Consider the following 24,183-nt stretch of genomic DNA (forward strand, 5'->3'; position numbering starts at 1 on the left):
GCGAAGATGCGCCCTCGCACAGGCGGAGCGAGCGCAGGGAAGGCACCGGCTGGCTCCCAGCAGGCCAGCCCGGCAGCTCTGACGTGGGTGTAACACAACTCCGAGGTTATTTTTGCCAAAATTTCTGTGAAACCGTGTGCCACGGAGCCGCCGCTGCAGCGGCCTAACCTGACCTGCTGCGCCTCAGCGGGGAATGGCGGCCGGCGGCGCCCTCCGCGGAGCCGTCCTCGCCTCAGCTGCGCGGCGTCCCTTGCCCGGCCGCGGGCTCTCCGGGCGGCGCTCGCCATCGCCTGGCTCACACCACCACCTACTGTCGGAGGCGGCTTAGGAGCCGGCCGGTGCCGAGCCCCCTCACACTGAGCGCGGCAGCCGCGCCCGCGCCTCAGCTTCCTCCCGCCCTCAGCCCCGCCCTTCCTCTCACACGGCCGGGCCGCTCCCTCAGCCCGCCCGCCGGCCGCGTCCCGCCCCTCAGCGCGCTGAGGAGGGCCGGCTCGTCCTGCTGCCGCCGCCACCGCATCGCGCCTCAGAGCCCGTCTTGCCGGAGCGCAGCCGAGCCCGATGGCCCGCGAGGAGGCGGCGGTGGCCGGCGAGGAGGCGGGGGTGGCCGAAGGGGGCGGCCTGCTGCTGGAGATCGTGGGCTCCCCGCTCAACCTGAGCCTGCTGGGCCTCTGCCTCTTCCTGCTCTACCAGATCCTGCGGGGCGATCGGCCCGCGGCGCCGGCGGGCGAGGCGGACCCGCCGCCGCTGCCCAAGATGAAGCGCCGCGACTTCACGCTGGCGCAGCTGCGGCCCTACGACGGGGTGAGCGACCCCCGCATCCTCATGGCCGTCAACGGCAAAGTCTTCGACGTGACCCGCGCCAGGAAGTTCTACGGGCCCGGTGAGGGCCGGGGCGGGCGGGGGCCGGCGGCGCGGGGAGCCCGGGGCGATGGGGCGGGCCCAGCCCGGGAACCCCCGGCTCTTTGTGCCCGGGATCCGGCTGGGGCCGCTGGCTGGAGGGATCACGGCGGGCCTCGGTGGCTCGGACCCCCCGGGCCCGCTGCGCGGGCGCCGGGAGCGGGCAGGGTCAGGCCGGTGCTGGCGGGGGAGTTTGTTCCCTGCGGCGCGGGGATCAGCGTGCTCCGCGTTCGTGCCTAACCCGCCTGCTGGCCTGCGGGATAAACGCTCGGCTAAGCTGCCCGTGCCTTCTCGCCCCTGCTCACGATCCGGAGATTTGGAAAGGATTCGCCTTTCTTCGGGCTGTGAAGGGTGTGCGCAGCTTGGCCTATGACAAGATCGCGCAACCAGCAGCGCTGGGAGACCTGTCTCCCCAACAGAGGATTACCGCTGTTGCCTGGGCTCTGGAGTCAGGCCTCGATGTTGTAAAAACTCTGGCTTTGCCAGCCTACGTTGCTTCAATATTCTCTTTATTTTCCCAGGGCAGGTTACACATACCACAAGTACCATAAGGGGTTGTGCTGCTGTTGGGTTGGGCGGCTTCGTTGGCCACGGGTGCCTTCGCCTGATGCCGGGCAGCAGAAGCGAATTGTTCTCTAAGTGTTTACATTCCATTCCCAGCGTTTAGTGGACATCGCTCCATTGCATAATATTTATACTAAATACTTAGTAATTTAGATTAACCCAGCTTCCTATCAGGAGTGTAGGCAGTTGAAATGTGCAAAGATTGAATAAGCTATGCAGAGGCTTATAGAGCAGCTAGTGATGCGGTGGGTGGGAGTATGTGCACCCAGGTGGAAGAGTTTAATCACCTCCACTAGGGCATGGGTTTTTGTTTTTAACAGAGGCTTCCTGTTAAAAAGCCTCACTGAGGCTTGCTAATTTGTACCAGGGTCTGTCTGTTATAACCACTCTTGAGCTCTCCAGGCAGCTGGTAGCTGCAGTAGTGAGCTGCCAGTGCTACTCAGAGACAAGGAGAATGGTGCAGGAGACACCATGTATTTGGGAGCATGATGACATTATTACTTTTGGTCCAAACATAGACTGGAGACTGTTGCTGAATGCTGGAATGTAACTTTCCATTCTGCAGCAGTCAAGATGATATTTACAGGTGAGCTAGATGTGCAGTTTCGTATTTGTGCAAACTAAAAACCACTTGACTTCAGGACCATGCTTTGGATGCTGTCTTCCTTGACAACAGTAAAAGCTGCCTGTTGTATGTAATTTGGTAATTGCTGAATGGTTCATCACAGTGTCTGGCTAGTTTGGTTTTCATTTTAATGGAAAAGTAAGAGTCTTTTGAAGAATTTAGGAAAAAGCTCACTCTGGAGATGTGGCAGATGGCGTGCTCTCTACAGTAACCAGAGTTCACATCTAACTTCTTTAAGCTCCCTTAAGAACTTTCAGTGTCTAGTTGCAACATGTGATATCTCCATTTTTGGCTTGTCATGCAAGCAAGTTAATCATTAATGAAGTTTAGCAAGAGTCCGTCTTGATAAGATATCTCTGATCTACTGTGAATTGCACGTTTTGATCATTTGAGTTCATCTTGCATTTTAAAAGTTTTAATAGATGTTTCTTCCAAGTTGGTAATTTCTAGTATCTCCACCACATTTTCTATCAAGTCATCCTTTCAGCTTTTTAAGTCAGGAGCATCTCTTAGAAAACTTCAATTTCACCTCAGACTTACAAGTCCTTCTTCTGTTCCTCTTTCTGAGGATGTGCTTCCCAGTTTGTATGCTTATTCTTACCCTGTTTGTATGTTCCGTGCACTGTTGTGTGCATTGTCCTGATTTTTCTGAAGGTATCTCTTCCTATGGTTTTGTTTCTTGTCCTCTTCCTGTTTTCCCTTATTACCAAGTAGAATAAAACTTAAAAACATTTCAGAAGTTTGAGGCATCTCTGACCCAGAGGTCAGGGAAGGAATTCATGATCTGTTTCAGTTCGGGGACTCTGATCCATGAATATCATACAGCATCCATTACCTCTGTAATAATGCTGCTTATGTTTTTATTTTAAAGAGGGCCCGTATGGGATTTTTGCTGGAAGAGATGCATCCCGAGGTCTTGCCACTTTCTGCCTGGATAAGGAGGCTCTGAGGGATGACTATGATGACCTGTCTGATCTGAACGCTACACAGCAAGAGACCTTGAGGGACTGGGAGTCACAATTCACTTGTAAGCAATTTTAAACCTATTTACAAAGAAGTAGCTAACTAGTGTGCAGTAAGGGAAGCAATGGTTAAAAGGCTGTTACCAGCCAGAAGCATCAGTCTGGAAACTTACTTTGAGTTAATACCTCAGTTTACTAAGTATTACTAGAATTACTGTTACTCCAAAGACTTAAGAGAAATGTCAGGTTTTCCTTCTGCGTTCTCCCTCCCTCTGCTCCTTACAGAACAGTACGAGAGACGGAAGCACTCTGTCATAGGATAAGATGTATAAAACCACCCAAAAAGTTGACAGGAATTGGAAATTAAGAGCATGTTTTTGATACAGTTAAGACCCTATCTATAGGGACAATTAGATTTTAATGCTGTGAAAAATTAAGCTTTTGTCCCGTTCAGCTTCTCAGAAATAAGAGTAACATTTGAATTATTACTTTTTGGGTTTTTTCAGTTTTGAAGACTGTTTAACCTAGGCCTTTTCCCCTTGGAGCTCTTGATATAACTAAATAAAGTTATTCTGCGTGGCCTTGCTGGTGGCTTTATCAGATTCACAGACAACTGCATCCAGCAGACTTTCTCCCTCAGAAGGTAATCAGTAACGGGCAAATGCCACCTCTGTGCTTGCAAGCAGCCTGGTCGTTACCGTGCCAGTGATGGCCAGAGTGGCAGAGGAAAAAAGGCAACTTGCACACTTGAGATGTTTGTTCTAAAATTAGCAGAAGGAAGTCACCTTCATAGTTGCCTTGGTTTTCTATGCTTAGTATTAAAAGTTTAAAAACTGTTTTGTGTCATGTGACTCAACTTGCCGCTCAAAAAGGAGAACTTCAAATCACAGTTTTATGGAAATTGCTGTGTTGATCTTGTACCGGGGCATGCCCACTGATACGATTTTTTTTTTCCCTCCTATTGTGTATCTTGTTGATGAAAAATAATTCCTCCATATTTCATGATGCCTTTTAGGCAAGTGAACACCAAAGGGATTATTTCTACTCCGATAAGACAAAAAATAAATGTATCAGTTGTTTGTCTGGATGAATTTATAGATCTATATATATGATGGAAATTGCATATACAAAAAAGTAGTATAGTGGAAGTCAAATGGGTTTTGTTTTTAAATCTAGTGTTAAAGATTTACTATCACTAGCTAGAATGGAGCTTTCCTCCACATAATGTCATTAGAACATCTCAGTCCTGACCTGATGTGCCCCTACTATTTTGGCACTCTTCCTGTCTTAATCAAGAACGTTAACTGTGCCACACTGAATGGCTGTTTTATTGTGCTAACAAGTATGTCGCAGAAACCAGAACTATGTTACCAAATATCTGACCCAAACTAGTGTTTAAATCTACCTGTTCAGGAGTCGGGCATCAGGACTGACAGTAAACTGTACTCTTTTTATTACTATGTTTCTAGTAAATTTGGCAATTAGTTGCTTTAAATTCTTATTAATTGTAACAATGCTAGTCTGAAATACCTGTAGGCAGAGGCATCTTTTGCTTTGTTGAAGTTGACAGATGGGCAACATAGCATAGCTCTCAGTTCTTACATGTATATGATCTTAGCGTTTTACATGTTCAGAGATATAAAATAAGGCAGCGGCTTAGCTGCATAATCAGATAACAGATCCGTCTTTATCTTTGGGAGAAAGAATCTCTATTCTGTCCTATTGGATATTTTCAACATATATTACAAAAAATAAAAACCCTTGAAAGTTGTGTACATGTGTGCACATATGTATGACCACATAACATAAATATTCTAACAATGCCGTTGGTTGAAAAACTAGCTTTGACATTGGCAAGAAAAATAATCTAATCCGGGATTCTCTTTCTTTAGCTGGATGAGTCCCTCAGTTTACATGTGTCTTTACATTCATTCATCTTTTGGCTTAGGCAATAAAAGGAGAATTATAGTTACATTCACTTTGCATGTTTCTTACACTTACTACAACATTAATAGTAGTTCAGGTAGTTGATTTCAGCTTTTATTCTTCACCCAAGTGTTTGGAATAAGTTGCTGAGAGCTGTTTTATTATAATAAAGGCATTTTCTTAATTCAGGAAACAGACATAGGAGTTAAAAAAGCTACATCTTTAGGGCAGAATAATGACTTGGATTCTTTTTTTTTCCCCAGTTAAGTATCACTATGTTGGTAAGCTGCTGAAGGAAGGGGAGGAACCCACTGTATATTCTGATGAAGAAGAAAAAGATGCCCAAGATGCAAAGAAAGACTAGAGAGTGCAGTGAGGAACCATCTATTTTTGATCGTAAAGGATCATTTGTAACATTCCACTTCTGTTTTACAAGTTGCAACAGCAGCAATGCTTACAAAAGGTCCAAAGTTACAGTGAATTGTTTCTTTTCAAAGGTTTTCTTTTCAAATTCAGTGGTAAACTGTTAAAGGTCTAAGATCTGTCTTCCTTTAAACCTGCATAATCTGAAGTATGCACAGAAAATGTCTGTGCTAAAGTAAACTGCAATTTTGGCAATAAAGGACTATTACTGTTTTTCTTCTATCACTATTTAGTGCAGAGTAGGTTGAAATCCAGTTTTTCATTAACAACCTAGCACTGTGGACACAAGCACAAGAGTAACTTCACATATGCAACACAAATTCCACGAAATCTTGTTTTGTGTTAGCTTCTGCAGGATCTGGGCCTTGGGTTGTAATTCCTTGAGAAAAGGGAGTATATTTTATTTGTCTGTGAAGCATCATACTCATTTGTGGTGCAATGAAATTCAACATTATGTAAGACAATTTGGCTTTTAAGGAGTTACATAGCGGCTTACAGATGAAACTAACTGCTTTAAAAAAAGGTAAGAATTTTTGAGAGGTTAAATCACTTTTAGATACTTAGAAAATTAATAAGGATTGATGAATACTTGATGTATTCAGGCATGCATAATTACGCATGGATTAATATTCTTTGTTTACTTTTAAAGCACATCTGAAGTGTTACAAAGGTTTAGATACTGAGTGTAACTAGGCATCCCTAAAAACCAGGTACACCATGAAGTGTGACTCGACCGGACTACTATTCATTCACTTTTCTTCTTAGTAAAACTATTCTGTGGATTTCAGTGAAATTATATTAAACGGGGAGGATCAGCTGCTGTTGATTCCTAGGCTTAAAAAAGACTTGCTGGTATGGCATGAGTAACAAATACTCTTGTACCTGCAGCTTTATCTAGCAGAAAAATGTTCCTGATCAATGTAACTTACACAAGTTTCCTGTACAAAATAAAATAACATGGTGTAAGCCGTTTCTGTGTGGAGGCCTTTGTTGCTTTGGAACGTTGCCATTAAAAGAAACGGCACAATATCTCATGCATAACCAGCGATGCTATCCCTGGGGGACCTGACCTTTGAATTGCTTTTTACTTATTTGCTCTCTTGGTTCACGTCTATGCTTAATTACTAGGTTTGTTCTGACTATGTAACCTAGTCTCCTACCAGAGGGGGCTGGGTAAATGGATTTGACCAAGGAAAAATGTAAACGTGCTCCTTCATCATCCAAAATACTTCTGCAAAACTTTCTCAGAAATTCCAAGGAGATAAGTAATGATTTGCTGATCTCTCGTAAGCGTGTTTCTTGTCCAGGTGATTCTGCTTGGGTGCCTGTCTGGAATAGTTCCCTGTATTTAGTTTCTCTGGTTCGGCTGTTCAGCCAAGTTGTTTCTATTTGGCAACAGGACCCAAATGATGAACTGAGTCCGGAGTGGGAAGGTGTAAACTAGGCAAAATTGTTCGGCAGTAGAGTGCATTGCACAACAGCAGCTTTCATAAACAAGTGCCTGAGACCATCTGTGGTGAGAACGAATGACTTTCCCTCAGTCCTAACACTTCCATGGCATTTTCTTTTGGTTACACTGGACCTTCAAAATGAAGAGTGCGGTTGTTTGAGCAAGATAGCTTGCGCAAAGTGGTACCATATGAACTACCTAATAAAGGTCTAGAGACAAATGTAAATCTTGTCATGACCTTTGTGTTGCTATTTTATTTTTAGAGACATTTATACTCTTTGCAAACTACTACTAATGGTTTACCTCAAATTGGAAATGTGCTTTTATTTGTTTAAGGCAGAAAATAAAATACTCTTGCATAATGGTGGTGTTTGTTTTTATTTACTGCAACTAAATGTGATACTTAATCCTCCCCCAATGGTTCAAGTTTTATATTGTCTTTCTCCAATGTCTTACATTATCCAACGCATAGATTGAGTATAGTATGTTCTAGCTGAATACTTGTAAATGCAATTCTGTAGTTGTCCTGGTTTCAGCTGGGATAGAGTTAATTTTGTTCCTAGTAGCTGGTATAGTGCTGTGTTTTGGATTTAGTATGAGAAGAATGTTGATAACACACTGATGTTTTAGTTGTTGCTAAGCAGTGCTTACACAAGTCAAGGACCTTTCAGCTTCCCATGCTCTGCCAGGTGCACAAGCAGCTGGGAGGGAGCACAGCCAGGACAGCTGACCCCAACTGGCCAATGGGACGTTCTATATCATATGACATCATGCTCGCGTATAAACTGGGGGGAGTTGGCCGGGGGGCAGCAATCGCCGCTCAGGGATGGGATGGGCATCGGTTGGCGGGTGGTGAGCAATTGCATCGTACATCACTTGTTTTGTATATTCTTTTATCGTCATTATTATTCTCTCTTCCTTTGCTGTCCTGTTAAACTATCTTTTTACTTTTTTTTTCTAATTCTCTCCCCCATCCCACTGGAGCGGGGAGTGCGAGGGAGCAGCTGTGTGGTGCTTCGTTGCCGACTGGGGTTAAACCACGACAGTAATATAACTTTAACAGAATATTAAATATAGAACACATTCATGTTGTATAATATGCTTTGCTGTTGCAAAAACAGAGTTAGGCATAAAAAGGCCCAAGTAACTGTTAACACTGAGCAAAAGCTGGAGCTTTGGAAGGCTGTCACGTAGTGGAACTAGGCCAGGCTGTAACCTACCCCTCAGTGGACCCAACCATCTGACTTAAGTTAGTCCATAATGTATCCTGAGGAACCGAACTCTATTTTAAGTATCAATCTGTACGTTACAACATGATGCATCATAAAGAATAATAATAATAAATAAAAACTACCCAGAAAACCAGCAGTAACACAAGGCAAAGCTTAATGTTAAGCATCGTGCCTCTTGGGAAGGAAGAATTACACTTTGGTAAAACCACTGCTTTTTCAGAGAAAAAAAAGAGAATTTATTGTGAAAGGGGAAGAAGCAAGTCACAAAAGCAGTGGTTTCATGAAGCAGCAGGCACGGATTTTGTTTTCTTCTAAAGTGCTGGAGAGAATGGATGGGGTTTAGCTTGCTTTTTACTCTGTTCATTGCCATTTGATTCCTTCCTTCAACAGCGACTGGCTGCTATGACTAAGCAAAAAGAACGACACCAGGTAACTTAACAGATTGTACATTAACCAAGTAGGACACGATGACCAGCTAAGAGCAGAGACTGTCAGCAGTCTCCCTCATCTGAAGTGTCCAAACACCCGTTACTCATGTGTGTCACACCCTCATACCCGAGGAGCTCTAGGACAAATCAAAACAATCGAGTAGCATCTCATTTCCAACCAGTACTGGCATACTGTCAACCGCTTTGTAAAATTCAGATATTCTTTTATCTGGACTCTACCTGCTCTTAATCATCTTTATTAGCTCTTACTTATGCTGTTTCAGTTAAACAAAAAGAAGTTCAGTAATGAATGCTTATGTCGAGAGTTATGTAAGGGGGTTTACAAAAGGTGAGGCGTTCCTATGCATTGCCTGGAATCTCTGGATTAAGAAGAAAGGGCTTTATATCATAATTGCTGTATTCTTGTATTTCAAGCAGATGGACTGACGTAATAATAGGCATTGTGTATTTCTGCTTTAAAACCAGCCTGTAGGATTTTGACTTCGGCATTCAGCAGGAGGTACAACCAACTGGCCATGTATTTCTGATAATAAGCTTAGTTCAGACAGCTCCCCTGAGAAGACTTCTGCTCTCACTAGCTCTGTTAGGAGGCATTTTCATTAGTTCTGTATGGAAAGTCAGATTTGATTGCAAGATCTGCAGTCTCAGGGCCCTACTTCATACGTGTCAGAGTAAACAGTGTTTCCATAAAAAACCTCTCTTGAGATGCCAGCTGAGTACAGCAGCACACGTCAGGCTTAAACTAAAAGATGTGAAATTATGCCAGCAATATTCTACATTTCCATTGCTGAACTATATAAATGCTACTTTTAATGCATCTTTTCACCTATTAAATGTTCTAATTGTCTAAACTGTGTGTAACTTTCATACCTGAGATGTGACATTTATTCCTATAACTATTGAAATTTAATCTACAAAGCTATGGGTTTAAAAAGTTTTAAAGCAAACTTATATTTATCTTTAAAGATTAGCCTTCAGGATAATAAAATTATACTGATAAAAAAATATACTGAACATATATCCATATGAAAGGATGGGGCTCAAATTAAGTGTGTCGACAGCAAAAGTAAAGAACTAGTATTAAAACACCTAAAAACAGGTTCTAAGTAATGCCACCTGTAACAAGTAGGAAACCCAAAAGTTCTGTTTCAGTATGAAGATTACAATGGTGTCTCACATTTTAAAATGCACGCGTATTTTATTTATTAACAATGTTTTACACGGAATGAGGACTTGGAGATAGAGAATTTGCTTTATCAATTTCAATCAATATAGGTGAATGCAAGAAGCAATTACAGAACTGGTGTATTTATTTGTTATTGAATATTGTAACAACATGTTGATTAGACACTGGAAATTTACACCGAAGGAAATCTTTAGTTCCTGCTCCCCCAGATTAACAAAAAGAAATCCTTCCTCACCTGTAATCAAAAGGCCTGTCTCATGGAAAATGGGTACTTACGCACACAGAACCGTCTATAGATTGACAGAGGGGGAAGTTTTGTCGTCTTTAATCCGCAAATATTGCATAGAGAAAAAACACCCTTCGTATGTCGTATCAGTGCAACTGAAACATTTTACACGATCAACAAATACAAGCGTTGATCTTCATTGTAACTGTATAAAATACTAAAAAGGAGACTTAAGAGGGGCATAAATGTTCTCCAAAATAGTCAGAAAATATTTATGTCAAGAAAATAAGATCTTTTTAGATAAAAGTAATAGATTAACAGTACTTTGAGTAGCAACCATTTGTCATTCATGACCCTGAAAAGGCACTCAACATCTGAACATGTGAACAGAGAAGACTGATAAAACCTGGCTTAGAAGCCTGTAGGAGTCGCCAGTATTGAACACTGGGGGAAAACCTATCTCCCATGAACAATTACAATTGTTTTTTTATTACTATTTATTAGAGCAGAAGTTACAAACATGGGTAAGATTCTATGTAATGAAGGCAACATCATCACATTAACTTAGTATATTGACATGTAATAAATAAAGCATACTAAAATGAAAGCTGAAATAATCAGAGTATTGAGCTTAGAACTGGCCCTCTATATCTTGCTAAGGGACTTTGTCCAAAAGCAATTGTGGCTGTCTTCTAAATATAGCCAGCTGAATAAATATGGATATCGCTCAAGCTCCTAGACTGCGTTTTCACATTTTTACCTACATGCAGCACAAATCTGACAACATTTGACAATTCCTGTGGAAATTATTTGTAAGCAAACTCATACTAAATAGCTATCTCGCTGCACGTGCCTTCAAACGGGCACATTCTGAAATCTTGTCAACAAGTTTTCAACCTGCGTATATATGGGGACTGTCAGCATGCTGACAAGCACTGCCCTTTCACTAACATTCAGAGCTTTGCTTAGACAATCATTCAGATTCCTGGAAGCACTACATCTAGCACAAGTTCAGTGAAATTGTTCCTCCCAAAGATCAGCAAGTTTTCAGAAAGACCTCTAGAATTGTAAATAGAAAACAAGCACTTTTCCAGTGTGGGTTTTACAGAAGATGGGATTTTTTTCATATTGGAATTCTATTACTTCCCACAATTGAGTATAAATGTCCCACACACACCTTCCAGTTCCATCATTTTAACAATCTGACTGAGGAGGCACTTCATATGCTTGCTCTAGGATTTATACAGCTATGTTTTTGTCCAATGACTCGTTATTACTAAATACTGTAACTTTGATACTTACATGGTTCCCTACATTTAATCAGAATATAACACACTGAGATCTCAATCTGTAACCTTTCAAATTCTTAGCGACTGGTCCATGGAAGTTTGTCTGGCCCTGGGGAAAGTTTTGGTCCTCTGTTATCCAAAAGGCAAACACAGATTCTGGTTTTGTGGCTCACTACACCAGTTAGATATTCTAACCAAAGGAATTACCTAAGCAAAAAATACCCAGTATTTCGTATACCTTTTAATGGCCAAAGGGCTTTCTTCTCCCACTTCTATAGAAGAGCTATTATATAGTAGCTGTTCAGCATCCTCTTCTGGGCTCTGCTCCACAGAAAGTATCTGAGCAGGGGTTTGTCTGAATTATCTCAAGAGGAAATAGAGGGCATCCTCTGACATCTGCATCCATCTCTCTTCTCAACATTAATTTCCTCTCATCTCCTGTAGATAAGTATATGAAAAAGTTACTTGAAATGAGTTTGTTGGGGGGCAGGGAGGGAAAGGGTATGGGGAGGTAGCTGTAAAGTATCCACCAACGAACTGAAAGCACAGTAAATTGTGAAAGGGCTGTGAGTCATAGCCAGAAACATAGCAATCCTGTATGGAGATCAGACGACTACCTATATATAAATTCACTAACTTCAGACAGTACTTCCCACCCAGATGTACCACGTATTGAGTTGCCTAACAACGTTTTAGTTGTCTAAAGCAGGTTGAGTTGTTAGCATGCATGTTGCTATTAACAGAATAGCCACCTGTCTGCTAATGCCCATGACAGATACTTTGCTGTCCAATTAAGTAGACAAATACTACTCTTCAAGTGCAGCTGCGCGTAGTGTTTCTGAGCTAAACTGAACAAACCTTTAACTGCAGAGAAGTCGCACTCTTTTTTGACACCATGTTTACACTGTTTAAAACTCTCTTTAAAAACATTCAACACTGTTAAGAACTGTGGCAACTAACCTCATCTGCCAGAGACCTGTCAAATTCTGTTACCTTAGTTCTGGTGTCCCTCTTTCTCACCTGTCCTCTGGAGGGTCTCCTGAAGTGGCGAGCCATCATGAGGAGTAACATCTGGTGCTGCCATGGCGGTGTGAAGTGTCTTGAATTTCACTTTGTTGTGGAACATTTTCTTACATTTTCTTTGTATCTTTCTGAGCGATTCCAGCTGCATGCAACTGTCTGTCTCTGAAAAGCCACATTCATCAGAGAAAAGATTAGAAGAAAGCTTTTTTCGCTTTTTCTTCATTGTGCGAGCATTTCTCTCCTCTTCCCTGGATTGTCCCTCACTTTTATGTCCTTCATGTCTTAATTTACTACTAGACCTCTTGCACGACTTTTTAAGCTTATGTTCACACTGCCTTGCCAAGCCCTCATGGACAGAATTAGAGCAGAAGCTACATTTGCTGCTTTCCTTCTCTTGACCTTCCAGAGTTACATTTTTAAGGTAAACCAGTAATTTTCTTTCACCAGCTCTTGCAGGCAAGCACCCTTTATTACAGTTGCTGTAAATTTCTTCACACCTTCTTTCTGTTCTCTTCACTGAGCTGCTACATGCCTCTCTAACGTACTCGGAATCACTGATCTCTTCCAACAAATCCTTTAATCTGCAAGCAGATCTACATGTCTCGTATGGTGCGGTAGCTTCATCACTATCATCTTCTTGTTTGAACTCCTTATCACGAGTAACAGCAGTGCAATCCAAAGAATGATTCAGTCCAGCATGTGGTAAGTTATCAACAGTGAGTGAGTCATTCCTCTGCACTTGCAACCTTTTTGCAAACCTACCCCCATAGGTCTTGTTTTCTAACACTGTGTCTGTTGACTCAAGTTCCCCAACAGTGATCACCAGTCTATAATTATCATCACTACTACAATTTCTCTTGTTGAGGTTTTGTACAGGACTCACTTCTCTGAAGTGCTGACCATGTTCGTTACTCAAGCTGATGTCAAAATCACTATCATCATCAGACACCACTCTCTTCCACCAGCACTTGTTCGCACCGGTTTTTGGCTCTAAGCAAACACGTGCATAGCGTGGTGTCTGATAGTAGTTTAGTAAATAATGGATGAATTCATCAGTCTCAAAAACCTTCTGCTTTTTGCAACCGTGTTCATCAGACACTGTCGGTGTGTGAACTACATTCAATGTTGGGTAGTCCCTTCCATCGAGAGACTCGATGACCCTGCAGTCTTGCGTAACTGTAATCAGTAAAGATCCACAGCCAAAGGAGTTGCACGCTTCTCTGCCAGGCAGTCCATCAGAACTCGGGGCTGTAGAGGGATCATTTAAAATCGTCCTGATGATATGACAAGTAGATACATGGAAGTTATTCACATCCACTTCCTCGCTACATAAGCTGCTACCTTTTTGGGTTAATGGGCACTTAAACTCTTCCTTATGTTTCAACTCTTTGTGCGTATGATAATGGGAGTTAATCAGTTCCTCATGTATGTCTTTTAATGCTGTTTCAGAAAAGGAATCGTCCTTCCTTACACCCAATGAAGGATCCACTTTTTGACTTGCCAACTGTGCAAAGTCCTTCAAATAAAAAAAAATCAGGAAAACGATTACGTACATTTATGAGCACTATAGAGTGATAAACTGCAAACTCATAAGCACGCAGTCCCACAGTCAGAAGAATTATACAGGTGAGGGGTAAGTTTGGCTTAGTTCAGAGCTCTATCGTACAACCTCACTATTCCTAAGTTAGAACTACAGATATTTCATCATCTCAGAAAGCTGATTCTCAATTAAATAAGAAGTGGTCCTTTCAATCAATTCATCTATCTCACTGCAACTGCATAAGAAAATATTTATTCTTTGTTTGATCACAGCATCACAACTAGTATATTGCGTGCAACAGTAAAATTACCACACTTTTGTAGATCAAATGTTTTATTTAGAATAAATTGCTTTGTTATACATTGTTTTAAATGGGTCCAAATACAACCAATCTAAAGCTTTCCAAGTGGTGAAACCAAGAAAATAGAAGTTTATTTAACACATCACCTTCAGAATTAAGAAGGGCAATATCGGACCTTATAGGGCCCTAAAATTCATGCAGAACAGCAAGGGTAGCCTCTGATTTCAATTCTTAGTAAATTATAGTCCGTTAGAAATCTTTAACATTAAGGATTGGGGAAAACATACACTTGTTAAAAGCTGCAAGCAAATTTTTACTTAGCAAATAGTGAAGACAAAGCCATGTTAGCATCCCCAAGAAATGAAAACCCCTGTTTTCTTTTAAAACTCTTTTTTTAGCCCAAAGCACTAAAATAAACCTCCAAACATTGATCTGTATGCAAAACACTTGAATTTTTAATCCTCCTCTGCTGACTTTCTCAAGACCTTAGCTGAATCAAACTGAAATAAAACTGATAGCTTAGTGTTGGCCACAAAAGAGAGGCTATTAGAAATGCAACTGGCATAATCCGCGTCAGTTTAATTCTGTCACTTGCAGACCTGAGACCAAAACAAGCAGAGAGAGCATCATTTGCGTCCCCGCCCCGAAACTCCTTGTTTGCAACGCTGGATCAAGTCTAACAGAGCTGGTACAGCCCTTCCAGCCCTATTTTTACTCAGTAACGACAAGGCCTTGAACAAGCATCAAAGGCAAAGTTTCTGGGTGGAAATGCACTACCTTTGCTCTCAGGGCAAGACTGGGAGCAGATTGTCACAAGACTTAGACCTCAGGCCTTCTCAGTGTTTGGTCAGACCCACGGCATTCTTCTGAACAGCATCAAGACATCAAATGTCTAGTGAATTATTCAAGCTCTAATAAATACCCTTCAAAATTTAAAATATGTTTTAAAATAGTCTTACTTTCACACGGTTTAACAGCACTGTAAGCAGTCTGACAGACTCCACTCTTCTCTGAGCTAGCAGGGATTTCCTTTCTTCCCATTCAGGCATATTCTCTGGCCACTGCTGTTCTTCAGCTGGTACCTTCTGCTGCTTTTGGGGATGTTTCTCATCTCCATCTATCTGCCTCTCTTCTCTCCTCTCCAGCTTAGCTTTCTTTTTTCTCTCTTGAACTTCTTTTCATCACCACGTCTTTTTCTAGGTAATTATCAATATGGGACAATTTAGATGACACTTGCTTTACATTTTGAGTCCTGGGGAATTGGATGCAAGTCTTTGAAGTGCTAATAATAAGCAACCAGTTGCCAAGAATCTGCATGTGACTAACAAGGAATCTTGTTTGTTAGAATAACATGGTTAAAAAAACGTGGCACATAGATGACATGCATTCAACTGATGCACACATTTAGAAAGTTCTTTGTCTTCAAATGGTTTGCATTCTAGGGTTTTCTTTATAAGCACTGCCAAGATGACAGATTCACATCATCATTTGTCTCCAAGGACACAACTAGAGACTGATCATTTGGATCTAATTCTTAAGTTAACAAATCTCCCCTACAGATTAGCATGAGGGTCCCATTTAAGAGATATTTCCACTGTTCTAAAAATTAAAGTTGAAGCTGTGTGCTGGTTTTGGTTGGGGTAAAGTTAATTTTCTTCACAGTAGCTGGTATGGGACTATGGTTTGGATTTGTGCTGGAAACAGTGTTGATAACACAGGGATGTTTTCATTACTGCTGAGCAGGGCTTACACAGAGTCAAGGCCTTTTCTGCTCCTCACCCCACCCCACCAGCGAGCAGGCTGGGGGGCACAAGAAGTTGGGAGGGGACATGGCTGGGACAACTGACCAAAGGGACATCCCATACCATATGACGTCACGCTCAGCATATAAAGCTGGGGGAAGAAGGAAGGGGGGGACGTTCGGAGTGATGGCGTTTGTCTTCCCAAGTCACCGTTACGCGTGATGGAGCCCTGCTTTCCTGGAGATGGCTGCCGATGGGAAGTAGTGAATGAATTCCTTGTTTTGCTTTGCTTGTGCACACACAGCTTTTGCTTTACTTATTAAACTGTCTTTATCTCAACCCACGAGTTTTCTCACTTTTACTCTTACAACAAAGTGTTCACACACGTTTAAAAATATTTTTTTAAAAGGTATTTGAATACAAAGGTATTAACAATGGAAGCATAGCAATGTTTTCAGAGACCTAGCATTAGAGTCGCTATGCTCCGCATTCTAAGCATTGTGTTTTCTTCAGTTATGAAAGTGTGTAACATGATTAATTACTAGTGACAATTTAGGATGCCAAACACATTGTCTACAGAATTAAAACTTCAATATACTACTATTACTTATATACAGAATTTAAGAACGCTGCCCTAAAGATAACAACAAAGAAAAAAACCCACGTAAAAAGGGGTAGAGGGAAAGGCAGAAAAGTGTTCATCTCTGGCTTTGGACCTTCCAGTCAACTGGGAGGCACCTAGAAATGTTAATTTTTAACATTAATTTTACTTCAGGGCATAAAGACATTAATTTGTGATGTTGCAGCATAGAGCAGTACAAAAAGCCCACATGCAGAATCTTCAGCAATCAAGCCTCAGAGCAATTTGAGAGCAACAGCTCTCCAATTTCACTCCAGGCCCACGGAATCGTAGAATAATCCAATCTGAAAGGGACCTCAGGACATCTCTAGTCCAACCTTTCTCATAACCCAGACCCCTCCATCTGGTGCTTTACACATAGAATTATCATGATGCTTTTCTTTCCGACAGTAACACATAAATTAAAAACTACGTAGTACTGCTGCAAGTTCTCTGACTCCTGTTTCCTCAAAGCCTGGATTTTTACAGTGGCCACTCTTCCTGGATTTTACTTGGTATGAGATAGTGTAACAAATCTCAAGAAAATGGGACATTCTCTAAAAATACACTCTCACCTTTCAACCCCCTCTCTTTTTTTCCCCCTTTTTCGAACGTGCTCCTGTTCTTGCAGCTTTAGTCTTTCCAGGCTTCTCTTTCTTATGGCTCCTTCACTAAAATGTCTGGTTGTATCAAAAGTCACCTGTCACAGAAGAAGCAGAATCAGACTTAGCAGTCCAGTTTGCCGTGTATTTATACAAACACAGACAACCTGCTGAGCAAGCAAGAGACCCCGGGTGACCACCAAATACTTCTACACTCGTGAGAATGTTTCTCTCTACCCTGGCATACTAGAACATCTCTTCTGAAGTTCACACTGGGTTGTCAGTCAAGCTCAAACATCCCACTCCCAAATGTATCCTCCTGCTGTGACATCAGAGGTTCACAGTCTGACATCATACCTTTGGCCAAACTCGTTCCTGGCATGCTCTTCTGGGGACTCAAAGTTCAGTATGTTCAGCAGAGCATTCCTAGCTGCAGGATTCGTGCAGTTCTGCCAAAACTAGAGTTCACTGACTCTCAGAGCAACATCTTTTGGATCAAATGCTTGCTTGCTTGCTTAAAAATTGATGAATTCTGTTGATCATCCTGCATTTAATCAGCTTCAAATGCCCAGATGTGAGCACATTAAAAGAAAACACTCAAGCAAACTGCATCGAGGTCTATCTACCCTGAAAAAATAAGTAATATGAAGTGTTTTTTCCAGCATAGAGGTACATTTTTGGGTCACAGTTTAGAAATTACCTGCTGAGGTAATTTCTAACAGGGTAAACCATAATAAGTACTTACTTAAGCAAAAAGGTACAGAGAAGAGAAAGGGTACCCTTTACTAGCCAAGAACCACCTAAATTAGGGCAGCTGCTGCACCTACTTCATGCTTAACAATAAGAAATCAAGTATCTTTCAAAAAGTCTCGCCAGCTCTTGAGATCATCTCCCAGTTTCAGTGTCAACCACACTGAAAATATTTACAACTCTTACCTTATCCACACCAATTTTTCAGGAAATCAAAACAGTAAAATGCCATTTTTTGACTGAAGGACTTAAGTTCAGATACATGAACTTCATATATCAGTATCTCTATACCCAGTACAAACAGGATAATCATAAGGTATTTTCCCCTCACATGCTTAAGTGTCCAAAAAGTTTACAGAGAGGCTTCCACTGGTTAGGAAAGACTTCTCAGGCCTAACTTCAAGGAAAAAAGAGCAGAAGTTGGCAAACCAGCATCTATGCCAGTTTCTTCCACAAAATCTCAGCAGCTAGTAACAAATAAAAGTTAGTGTATTTTAACACTGTCCGTATGCTATATTTTTCTTTCTTTTTAGCCACCATTTTAACATAAATACAGGCTAAACCAAAGCCGGGGCGGGGGGGAAGATACATATACACAGAGAACTGCAGGAGTGCCACATAAAAGCTTCCATTGAAGCAACATGAAAGAAGTCTGGAAGATGGTTGTCACAGGTTAAAAACTATACTGCCATAAAAAAAAAAAACAAAACAGGAATCTCTGGAAGCAGCAACTACAGCACAGACTGCAGCACTGAATTGCTCCTGTTAAGGAACTGCTGCCAAATGCACTCAGAATTAACAACTTTGTCAGGCAAAGCTGAATATCTCAGGATTAATCTCTGAATACGACCGTGTATATATATAGACACACCTTCTGTATCTCATATAAGCAAAACCGGTACACCCGAGTACTTACTACAAAACTGAAAAAGCGGATAGTCTCTAGAATCCTTTCTGCCCACCGTGCATTAAGACAAAGAGCTTCCTAAAGCTATCTGTAATGTTAGTATCAACTACACTTTTTCCATCACACTAAGATTTGAGGTGCAGCAGGTTAAAACATCCAGGACACTGATGTTGAAACCTGTAGAGACATGAAAGACAAGCCTGAAGAAGGGCTGGTGTACCCAAAAGCTTGTTCTGTTTTGCAAGTACATCTTCTGTTAAACCAACTGTTATTATCCCACCCTGGCAAATCTTTCTTCACTTATATCCTTACACCATCATGGCTGCAACCATATTCCTACTACTGCAATAAGTTACCTAAAAGTAAGCCCAAAAGTCTTTTCATAGAGCTGAGAAAACTATACTGGTTTGCCAATGCAGACCATTACCCTTGCTCTTTCCCACTCTTCTTCATAGCCAAGAGCTCTTCAAGTATCAGAAATGTATTTCTCATCACGTAACTGTGTACAAAGCACAAAATTATTTACTGGCTGATCCACTGGCTTGCTGCTCAGCAGCACGGCCTTTTGGAATCAACCCTGACATATTAATAAGCTGTTATCTTAACTTTAGGTTTTAGCTGTTCCAACTGACAAATCACAAGGAATCTGACATTCGACCCCTTTACCAAATCATTATTTCCTTTTAGCCATTCTGCCATGGCTATAACATCAGGAACACATTTGCCCTTGCACTCGTGTTTACTATGATAACTGCAGGCTGAACTGTCCTTTGCTACCTGCATGCCTTTCTTCTGTGATCACGTGTTCTGATAACCCTCATATATACTCAAAATAAAAAAAGGTGTTACTTAAATGTATAAAAAGGAACCAAGATACTGACCTGGGACTTTACAGATCTGTGATCAATTCCCAGCTCTGCTGAGGAATTCCTGTGAAACCCAGTAACTTCCTATGTCTCAGGGGCCTAAAATAATACAATGTTTTAGAACAGATTCAAGCTGATCAGGACCAAAACAGGTCATCAGATCACTTACTCTGGCCTGTGCTAACCGTATTTGGCTGAAGCATCTCTTCCAGGAAGGCACCTGCCTCTGGTTTGAAAACACGACGATACGAAAACCTGCCACTTCCCGCGGGCAGTTTGTTCCATTCCTTACTCATTCGCTGTTTGAAATGGAAGCCACTTCCACATATTGATTTTTCGTAAGCATTCCTCTACTAGATTCACATCCTTTTAGCATCTAGGTGGTTTTGTGTTCGGTGTGGTTTTTTTTTTTTCTTTTTCCCCTCTTACAGGCTATAATCCAGGTGCCTCTCAGTCATCTCTCTTATACAAAATACATAGCTTGAGCTCTTTGAGAGCTCTCTCACAGTCTCTCATTGCAACGCACTTTCTCCAGCCCCCGAGTAATTTTTGTTGCAATATTCTAACACTCTTTAATGTAAAACACACAAATCCCAAACCCATATAAAGTATTAATTTGGTCAGTTCCATACACGGTGAATTAACTCCTTTAAGCCTTTTCTATCACCACCTAAACATACTCCCCACAACACTGCAATGGAAACCAAAATTGTTACTAATGTAATACAATAACCCTTTCATAGCCTTACAGAAAACCACGAGGATAAATCAGTAACTCTGAAATGATTTTTCCGAATACCTGCAGGATCCTTTTCACGTCCACTAAACTATCTTAGAACACCTTAAAACGCATCACCCAAGTTCATGCTTTAAAACAAAATTAGACTTTAGGGAAACATTAACAGCCTGGCAATATCTAACCTGAAACACCCATATAGTCTATATGAGCAAAATGCAAGTAGTGAGAACAATTTGATCCAAAGGTGCCCCTCACATTTGCTCACAGTACCGCTAGCTCAAACAGCTCTTACCATCCCCAGTTCCCCAGCTGGTCACTCATGCCAGGCCCTGAGCCACCACAACTGTTTCTCAGCCCATACCATCAACCGGGTCAAGAAAGAGATCTAGCTTGGGGGAAGGAAAAAAAAAAAAAAAAAGAAAAAATTGTATTTTGCCAGGTTACTTTTTAGACAGTTGGTTTCCCTGCCCTCGTGCACATCGCAGCCCCCGAGCAGTTCCAGCAGCAGAGCCGAAGGAGGGCTCAAGGCAGAGGAAATATCTTAATTCCGTGGAGGTGGGTATGCAAGAGCACCTATGAGCAAGCAGCAACGTGGCAAGAGCATGGATTGATCCATAGTAGCAGAAAGAGTCTGTCACGCAGGGAAAAGTGTTTACCAGAAAGAGTCACTTGGAGAAGTTTAAACAAGAGGTTTAAACAAGAGGTTTAAACAGCTTTTCAACAGACGGGACTAGTTTGTTCACCTTGCTCTGCACAAAATTAAGTGAAGAGCAGAGGTGATCAAAGGTGCTGCTGCTGACACAAATATCGCAATAAAAGGGGCGTTTTGAAGCTAACGCTCCTAGCGTCACTATTTCATGCTGCGTGTTTTGAGGTGGGGATGAAGAGAACCGCAAGCCAACCCCATCTCCATGGACGCATCCGCCCTAAGGCCGCGGTCCCTCTGCTCAGCAGGAAGATGCCCGAGCTCCAGCGGGATGAGCAGGCACCGCCGGCCGGATTACCGCACCGCCGGCCAGAAGGAGCCCCGCGGCCAGGGCCCATCGACCGCCAGGCTGGCGCCCACCCCTCGGCCAGCGCCCCACAGGCCGCTTCAGCGTGAACGGAGGGACGGAGGCAACGGCAGGGCCCGACCCGCTCTCCTGCTCCGGCAGCGCTGCACCCGGCCGCGAGCCCCGGTAAGGCTGCGGGGCAGCCGCCCCCTGCCACCCCCGGGCCCTGCTCCGGGCTGCCGGAGCGGCTCTGCGGCCGCACGACAGCCGGGTCAGAAGACCCGCCGGGCCCACCGCGCGGGCCGGGGGAGGAGGCGAGGGGGTGACACCCCTCCGGCCGAGCCCGCCGCCGCCGCAGTAGCCGGAGGGCAGGGTCGGCCCGCCCGAGCCCAGGGCACGGCCGCCGCCCGAGCCGAGCCCGACACCCGCCAGCCCGTCCCGGCAGGGCCGCGGGCTCCGCGGCAGCCCCACCGGAGCTGCCAGGAACCGCTTCACCCCGCACGGGCCGCGCCGCTGCCGCTCCCCGGCGCCGGAGCCCCCAGCGCCCTTTCGCCAGCGCGGCGCCCGGCAGCCGCGGCTGCTTCCCCCAGAGAAGCGAGGCACCGAGCCCAGCCGGCCGCCCCGCCCCGGGAGCGCCTCCCGCAGCGACGGACGCCCTCCGCCGGCAGCGCCCCGCTCCCACAGGCCGCAGCGGGCCGGCTCCCCTTACCCCGCCGGCCGCCGCTGCAGCCGGCCGCCGCCGGCCGCCCACGCTTCCGGGCGCCCTTCCCGCCGCCACCCCGGGGCGGAGCGTGGCGCACGCTGGGCAGCGGCGGGGGACCCGCCTCTGGGGCGCGGCCCGGCACCGCCCACTCCTCCCGCCTCCCGGAGCTGGGGTGGCGGCGGCGGGGGCGGCCGCCGGGCCCGGCTGCCCGCCTCAACCCCAGGCCGGGGGGGCGCTGCACCCACGGGGGCCATTTTGTGACGGCCAGACCCCGGGGGGGCGTGGCTGTGTGGTGGTTGGGGATTTCACGCGTGTTTTTGAGGAACGATTCGCAAAGCGGGGCATGGCGGAGCCCCAGGAGGTGCTGGTGGCTGGCTGGGCGGCGCCTTCCCGCCCTGCTCTTCGCCCCTGAGGGCCCACACGGCCCCCCGTGGCCGTCCCGCATGCCCGCCCTCGGCTGGTGCCGGGTGTCTTCGGCCTGTGGTCGTCGTGTATGTGCGTTGTCTTAAACCCCAAAGAGAAAGAGTTCCTTCCTCGGCAGTTGCCTCGCTTAGGCGGTGTGAAGGCCTAGTTACAGGGGTGTGGTGCAATACAGTGTTTTTCTTTGTCCTGTAACAAAGGTAGCTCATCTAGCACAGCTTTGTCTGAGCGATACGCGTGTGAGGATTAATATCAGCTTTTCCCTGGTTTAGTACTAGTTTGTACGTGTTCAACCAGTAGAAACGCGGTGCCTGTATCTCTTAGTACTGTATGGTAGTCAGCTCCCCGCAGCGGAGCAGCTCCCAAGGGTGTCGGCGCTTCGCCAGCGCACTGTTGAAGGTACTGTCCACACTTTCCAGCACTTGGTTGTTCTTCCTTTAAGGTCCCCGAGGGAATTCAGTTTAGGGCAGTCATTCACTCAAATACTCCCTCAGTTTTCAGTGTTTTTTTGTCTCTTGCGATCTTCCAAACACAACTGTAAAAAATGGTACATTTTAGATCCTTTCTTCCCTCTTCTTAAAAACAGACACGTTATTTCTTCCCTTGTCACTACGATGGTGGATGACTGTCTATTTCTGTTACAACTTAGTGTGCCAAAAAGCATGTCTGCATTTTCTCACTATACAAGTTGATACTATAAAGATACTACCTTTACCTACAAACATTTCTTGGGTCTAGTTGCCTTCTCCACAGTTGTTGGTTCTCCTTGCATTAGGAAGGTTTTCTGGGAGTCTATTACATGCTGACATTTGTTTGCATTTTTCTTAAAAGATAAAATTGTGTTTGGATGGTACAAAAGGTTAAATTTCAAAGATACTGTGTCTAAGTTACGTGATTTTTTCCTTTCTACGTATATTTTTCCAAACCCAGACAGGCAAACTGGAATTTGAGATCAGTTTGCAGCTGCAGGGTCATTATATTAATCTGCTCCGTAGCTGCTGCTTTTCCAAAGATGCAATAAGTTGAGAAACTTTAATGTTTTAACTCGTAAATAAAAAGTTTAATGTAGCCATACAAAGCTATTCTGTTCAAGATCTGAGAGTGGGGTACAGAAATAAGAGATAAGAAGATATACACCTACTAATTTAGGAGACAATGCTGTTAATATTTTGTTTTTCCTATTATGAGACGGGTTATACAAAAAGTACATTTCCATTTTCTAATTTCATTGGCAATTATTTTGTAATAATGAAATGACAATGAATAGAGTTTAAATTTTCTTTTATATTGAGCTCTATTAAACTCTGCCACAAATATCTATAATTTTCTTATCGCCAGCACAGCGGTTTTGAGGCTTTTGGTTTCATTTTCTTAGGCTTGTGACTGGCATAAGAATGCTATCTTCCTTTTTTAAGCACGTGTTCCAAGCCAACATTGTCACATCTTAGCACCTCTGCTACCAGAGGTAGTAACTCACACAAATAAGTAAAAAACTCATACTGTGCCTCCTGGTTGCAGAAAAAAAACCCCAGTTTCTTACCTGTAATTAAGCAAGTTGTATGTAAATACAATCTATTTTATATTCTGTATTTCAGGGAGTAAACTACTGGAAACTGTGGTCTTTTGCAATTGCAGAATATCCTGCCTACTAGGATCGCGCATGTTGCTGGAGCAGTATGGTGAGTTACTCTGTGAATGAACAACAAGTTGTATTTCCTCTGGCAATGGATCCAGGGAAAACTCTGATGTT

The 24,183-nt window shown here is 43.5% G+C and overlaps 2 protein-coding genes across 6 annotated transcripts; one reads left to right on the forward strand and one right to left on the reverse strand.

Moving 5' to 3' along the window:
* The first annotated feature begins 456 nt into the window (after positions 1-456).
* On the forward strand, positions 457-7,209 carry PGRMC1 (progesterone receptor membrane component 1). Its single transcript, XM_075162322.1, has 3 exons — positions 457-880; positions 2,958-3,113; positions 5,238-7,209. Exons 1-3 carry the CDS (start codon positions 559-561, stop codon positions 5,336-5,338), a joined length of 579 nt encoding a protein of 192 aa, XP_075018423.1. The 5' UTR covers positions 457-558; the 3' UTR covers positions 5,339-7,209.
* A 2,607-nt stretch (positions 7,210-9,816) lies between these two features.
* LOC142087749 (A-kinase anchor protein 17B-like) lies at positions 9,817-22,263 on the reverse strand. 5 transcript variants are annotated; one of them, XM_075162328.1, is made up of 6 exons: positions 22,020-22,262; positions 17,030-17,154; positions 15,053-15,289; positions 12,750-13,768; positions 12,250-12,414; positions 9,817-11,667 (listed from the first exon to the last, which is right to left on the reverse strand). In XM_075162328.1, the coding sequence occupies exons 3-5, from the start codon at positions 15,140-15,142 to the stop codon at positions 12,360-12,362; spliced, it is 1,164 nt and encodes a 387-aa protein (XP_075018429.1). In that variant the 5' UTR covers positions 15,143-15,289; positions 17,030-17,154; positions 22,020-22,262; the 3' UTR covers positions 9,817-11,667; positions 12,250-12,359. The 5 variants fall into 5 exon arrangements, with proteins under 5 accessions (XP_075018429.1, XP_075018424.1, XP_075018427.1 ...); XM_075162323.1 differs by having other exon boundaries at positions 12,250-13,768; positions 22,020-22,263; XM_075162326.1 differs by lacking the exon at positions 22,020-22,262 and adding an exon at positions 19,595-21,244 and having other exon boundaries at positions 12,250-13,768.
* Between the last annotated feature and the right edge of the window lie 1,920 nt (positions 22,264-24,183).

This window comes from Calonectris borealis, chromosome 13, assembly GCF_964195595.1.
Source record: "Calonectris borealis chromosome 13, bCalBor7.hap1.2, whole genome shotgun sequence".
Lineage (NCBI taxonomy): Eukaryota > Metazoa > Chordata > Aves > Procellariiformes > Procellariidae > Calonectris > Calonectris borealis.

Excerpts from the sequence above, each read along its gene's own strand:
- PGRMC1 (XM_075162322.1), top strand. The coding sequence starts at position 559 with ATGGCCCGCGAGGAGGCGGCGGTGGCCGGCGAGGAGGCGGGGGTGGCC. Across the intron at positions 881-2,957 it reads CAGGAAGTTCTACGGGCCCG|AGGGCCCGTATGGGATTTTT; the intron begins GTGAGGGCCGGG and ends TTTATTTTAAAG. Across the intron at positions 3,114-5,237 it reads CTGGGAGTCACAATTCACTT|TTAAGTATCACTATGTTGGT; the intron begins GTAAGCAATTTT and ends TTTTTTCCCCAG.
- LOC142087749 (XM_075162323.1), bottom strand. The coding sequence starts at position 15,142 with ATGCCTGAATGGGAAGAAAGGAAATCCCTGCTAGCTCAGAGAAGAGTG. Across the intron at positions 13,769-15,052 it reads TGCTGTTAAACCGTGTGAAA|GACTTTGCACAGTTGGCAAG; the intron begins GTAAGACTATTT and ends TTTTATTTGAAG. Across the intron at positions 11,668-12,249 it reads GGAGACCCTCCAGAGGACAG|GAGATGAGAGGAAATTAATG; the intron begins GTGAGAAAGAGG and ends ACTTATCTACAG.